Source organism: Puntigrus tetrazona, chromosome 18, assembly GCF_018831695.1.
Source record: "Puntigrus tetrazona isolate hp1 chromosome 18, ASM1883169v1, whole genome shotgun sequence".
In the NCBI taxonomy this organism is placed as follows: domain Eukaryota; kingdom Metazoa; phylum Chordata; class Actinopteri; order Cypriniformes; family Cyprinidae; genus Puntigrus; species Puntigrus tetrazona.
The window spans coordinates 26,293,355-26,298,758 of NC_056716.1; the positions used below are offsets into that span (position 1 = coordinate 26,293,355).

A 5,404-nucleotide genomic window follows, 5' to 3' on the forward strand; every position below is an offset into this window, starting at 1 on the left:
ATATTGCTGTTTTTATTAAAGATTTTTCTGTGATCAATTAATAACAATTACATTTTCAACAATATTTCAAGTGTAATTTATGAGCTATGTTGTATTCTACTGATTTCAAATTTAAGGATGAACCTTGATTTTTGTCAAAGCATCTCATGTTTCGGTTGTGACTGTACAGTTTTGGTAGAGACAGATTAAAAAATGATTCATACTTTCAAATGTGAAAAGTTTTGTTTTCGACAACAAAAATAACAATTCAGAAGGTATATTTAACTTACTATAAGCAAAAGTGGTCAAATTATGTTTAATACATTGGAAAACACAGTCATGTGTGCGTTTTCTTCCGTCACTGACCTTGAAATGAAGCATATAATAGTGTCTTCAGAGACACGAGCAAAACTGCTACAAAATACATCATATTTTGTTATAAAATTTGACGTGCTTTTGCCAAACAGCCACTAGCACTGGAATCAGCTCCCCAAATTTAGTATGAAACAAATATTGGATTTCATTCAGCAGATATGATACTCGGGCGAAAGTTATTAGTTTATATTCTAGCATATGATATCATTAATCTGACATCCTAACCTTGTTATCCTGGAAGTCGTAATCCAACGAGTACTGAAGCTTTCCGAGTTTCTCCACTTCTTTTTCTTCTTCCTCTTTCTCCTCCTCCGTCAAACCAGTTTCTCCTTCTTCATCATCATCATCCTGTTGTTTCTGTAGGGCAGACGACAAATAGTTTTAGCGAGTCGATATCTGGGATGAACGTATATCTGGTTTCTGTCTATAAGCATGCCACAAGCTCAGGGCCCGGTCAGTTGCAGTAGAGTTGGAGAGATGCTTCTATCTGGCCTGACCTACTGGTTATCTGCCATAGCAGACTCATCATATCATTCAGGGTTGGATGTTGCAAATGACTCAAGTTCACAATTTTTATTGGTGACACTTTTTTTTTCTGTTTGGTTATCTTGGCTTTCCAGATTTTATTTCTTCTTTAATACAATTCCAGTTTGCCTCTGTATTCAAATTAGGTTTGGTAGTGAATGAAAAACAAACGCTTTTATTAATATGCATAATTTGGCATGCGGGCGTTTTCTCATCATCAGCATGATAAATTTAACTGTTCATCAGTGATACTCCAGGGAACGAGTGATGACAGCAATTTTTTAAAAGAAGAACAGACTCCTTTGTGCTATTCTTGGCGTATGAAATGCTGACATGTTGTTCTTGTGTGTTTCTGAATACCGTCCAAACTGCAGGAAGAGAATAAAATCTATAACGTGCGCAATTCATTTTTTGTTTCCACAAATAGGTCACAATTCCAGTGTTATGCAGTGGCCTCAAAAAGGATTTGGACGCTAACCACACTTCAAAATGTCTGAAAGCTATCGCATAAGGGTTTTCAAAGTTATTACCATCATTACCTATGAGAATGGAGAAATACAGAATATTTTTAAAAGAAATTATGCATCATTAGCATCTCAAATGCCACCTGGCTGGATATTTCGTTATCCAAAACAATTACATTGAGACGTTTTAAGTGTGGCTGAAGCGTCTAAATAGTTTTTGTGTTCACTTTATGTGAAGATGATGCATAACAGAATTATTATGCTGTATGAACTGAATCTGTGCATTACCTCTTGAGGGCAATATGATTTAGGGCTTTAAATATTAACTAACTCTCCCAGGTTTTAAAGAAAATAAAACAAATGACGACTGATTTAAAGATTTTGTTAGGGAAGTTTTAATGTGCCACCAAAAAAATTGTCACTCTCAAGTCAGTTCCTAACCATATCCATATACAAATTAAAGGGCACAGCAGAATATGTGCTAATATTAAAAACAAATTCTTAATTTCCATGTGCTTTTAAAAGATTTCACTGATTCATATGTTTTTGTTACATTAAACTGAATCGACTATATAGTCACAGAACATGAGCTTATGTGGTTAAGGTTTACGGCTAGCTCTAGCCCCCGAGACATCAGGACTTTTAGTGCAGTTAAAACAGCCATGCCCTTTAACACATGCATTCATTGTGAGTCTTGTGGGTAATTTCTTACTAACTCCAAACATCTTGCCAGTATTAGTGAGTTAATAATTAGTTATTCCATTCACACCTCCTAAACAAGTACAACTATTTGTTATTGTATTAAGATCATCTTTGCACCACTTTAAGTGGGCTTTTCATATGCATTGTAACTTTCCTTTGTTTTTAATTGTATTCTCGTCAAGCAGCAGGTACAAAAGGCTTAAAACAAGGAAGTTACAACAGCCATTCCATCCAATCCCACCCACGCGGTGCTAGCACTCAGCGGCCAAACAGCTGTGCCGTTCATCCGTCCACCTACCGTAGCGCCGACGCCCATGAGCGTCAAGAAATGCGGCGCATTAGACACATAGCGGGAGGAAGGAGAGCAGAGAGAGAGGGAGAGGTTGAACTCACGACACACCAAAAAACAGAACCAAAGACAGTCAAGACAGTAAACAACACCAAGAGCACCGTTTTGAGAAATGACACACTGCCCTGTTTAAGAAATCTGTATGCGAAGAGGTTTGGAATAAAGTTATGGCGTTAAGTTTTTAAGGATCAAACTATGAAATTTGTGTATACTAGTGTACATCGAAAGAAATCGTTGCATTTCAGTAAAACTGTAGATCAGAAAGTGTCAGTGCACTTCATCTTTTGCTAAATTAACAGGGTAATAATGAGTGTAATGAAAATAATAGCTTTATTTTCACCTCACCTTGGCACCGCGGTACTTTCTTAGACCGAGGCTCAATAAATTCACTTCTGGTGTTAAAGTTGCTAAATAACTTTTGGGTTTTTTGTTAATAAAAATTAATGGCTCTAGAGACAAAAAGTAATGCAATGCATAAAAAGTAACTTTATGTAGCACATCATTGTAATGCATTAATGTCATTAAATCATTCGCTCAACCAATTAGTTCAAGCTAAACATTCAGTGACAAATTCATTCACTGATTAGTTGTCAAATCAACTGAAGTTTTTTTTTAAATAAATGATTCATTGTGCTTTGAACTACAAGCTGTAACTGATAATATAGATTATAAACGTCTTGTTTAATAATAAGAAGCTATATTGCATTGACAATCGTACGGCTGGTCCGGCACTCATTTTATAAATGATTTTTATGATTAAAATCACATGAGCAGCACACTTCTTTTGGAATATCCAGTGTACCATTTCTCTTCAAAAAAAACCAAAACACTCACATTACTCACAAACACAATAAAAAAGCTTGAAGCTAATCACATAACAGACTCTTCTTCATTATCAGTGCAACGCACACAAGTGGTCTGAGTCTTGTTTTCATTTCTTAATGATGCAACACTCATTTTTGTTGATGTGCCCAGTTAATACGGGAGTTAATATCATCTGGTTTTAATTCTAAAATCAAACAGATTGGAGTGTGCATCAGATATTTTAGCTACATTATGTAATGCTGTCACGTTGGGTGATACTGAACACTCTGTTACATACATCTCCACCCTGCATGTTCTTCATGTTGAAGCCGTCCTTTCCCTTTTTGCCTTTCTTGTTCTTCTTCTTCTTACAGCAGCATTTCTTAATGATACAGAAGCAGCAGGTGAGGATGAGGAGGGCGGCCACTACAGCGATGGCGATGAGCGCCCATGGAGGCACTGCAGAGCATCATGGGATAAAAATGAAAGAAATTTATTTAGAAGATGGGCTGTTACCAAGAGTGTGACGGTGACTTTTTAACATGGCGACCGAAAAAGATAATTTATGACATTTTAAAGAAAGAGTACAAATACAAACATGTTTTCAAAAATAAATAGTGAATTGTGACTGCAGGTTGAAATGAACGAGTAAGGCACACCAATTTCTTTTTTTACTTATTTAACCAGGAAATCCTGGTCAAGATGGCAGCAAAGATCAAGGTTACAAACATAAAACTGAATTTTCTAAAAACAATATAAATCCTAATCAGAATATTAATGGTAGTATAGTTCACCCAAAAAATTTAATTGTAGACGTAGAAGAGTTTGTTTCTTCATGGGAAGAGATTTGGAGAAATCTAGCTTAACAACGGATCCACTGCAATGAATGGGTGCCATCAGAATGAAACAGTCCAAACAGTCCATAATTCATAATAATGCTTCCTTCAGTGAAAAAGTTAATCTCCTGCTGTAGTCGTACATCAAAGATACATATCCCATATATTTGATTAGATCTGTTTTAAACAGTATTTACTTAAACAAACCGTGCTTGATCTGTGCCTATTTCTCTCCTAATTCAGACGAGACAACTTTTTCATATTATGGATAGAAAGCTTGTTTCAGCTGGAAGCAATGGTTTTAAGTTAAAGTAGCTTTTCATCTCACAAGAGGGTAACTGATGGACTGGAGTGGAGTGGATTACTAGTGGATGTTTTTATTAGCTGTTTGGATTCTGACGGCAACCATTCACTGCAGAGCATCCATTGGTGAGAAAGTGATGCAGTGCTACATTTCTCCAAATCTGTTGTGATGAAGTGAGTAAATTCTCATTGTTTAATAAACTATTCCTTTATGTTGCATTGCGCTTTTACTGTAATTCAGAAAGAAGGTAAGTTCGGTCAGATATCTAAGGGCCCAATAAAGCATCTAAATCCATAAAACATCTTCAGCATAATGATACTCTATTGATTTTCTTGATGTAGTGGGACTGTTACACATCTCTGCAGGACTTACATGGGATTTTATCGATCTCATTGAGAAATTTGCTTTTGATTTCCTCAAAGACGTCATTCTTGTTGACGGGTCCCTCGGACTCGGTGGAATTGTCCGCAGGTGTGGAGACGGCGGGAGCCATCGTCATGGTGTGTGACGGGTGGGTGCCGCCGAGGCCCGTGGGCTCCGGGCCCACCATGGCTTCCGGCTTCTTTTTGAAGAGGTTCCACTTCATGATCTCTGGCTCGACCACTCAGGGACCCTGGAAAAGATTAACAGAATTGAAAGACCAAACACATATAAAACAAAACGTATATTCAAGTCTTGAATGCATTTCGATCGTAAGGATGATAAGAACAACTGTAGCTTCCAAAAACATCAACGCACTACTGTCTTTTATGCAGGAAGTGCAAAGTCTGCAGCATTAAAAAAACCTCAAATGCAATTGTCGCGATATATATTTATTATTATGAGAATCTTCAAATCAAGAGCTTGTTCTTCAATAAAAAACAAATGAGCACAAGCGAAAAGAAAACAAGGCTGAGACCTCTCAGAAGCGTCTCAGGCAGCTCTTTTTAATAACAAAATGGATGGCCTTGCATTTAAATAATGAAAGGGAGAAATAAAGCGCCAGAGCTTCAGGCCGTTAAAGGATGCGGTGCAAGATAAACGACAGAACACCGCACTGCAGGACAAAACACAAGACAGCTTGTCC

At 37.0% G+C, this 5,404-nt stretch overlaps 1 protein-coding gene across 2 annotated transcripts in view; it reads right to left on the reverse strand.

Annotated features, from left to right (window-relative positions):
* Positions 1-4,950, reverse strand: part of LOC122362837 (synaptotagmin-2-like) — a 14,548-nt gene extending 9,598 nt beyond the window's left edge. Inside the window, exons 1-3 of one of the 2 annotated variants that reach the window (XM_043264459.1) lie at positions 4,711-4,950; positions 3,497-3,657; positions 580-702 (exon numbers count right to left, since the gene is read on the reverse strand). In XM_043264459.1, the coding sequence (XP_043120394.1) occupies positions 580-702; positions 3,497-3,657; positions 4,711-4,924 (498 nt within the window). In that variant the 5' untranslated portion in view covers positions 4,925-4,950. Of the gene's footprint in view, positions 1-579; positions 712-3,496; positions 3,658-4,710 lie in introns of both variants that reach the window. The other variant, XM_043264458.1, reaches the window with a different exon arrangement.
* Between the last annotated feature and the right edge of the window lie 454 nt (positions 4,951-5,404).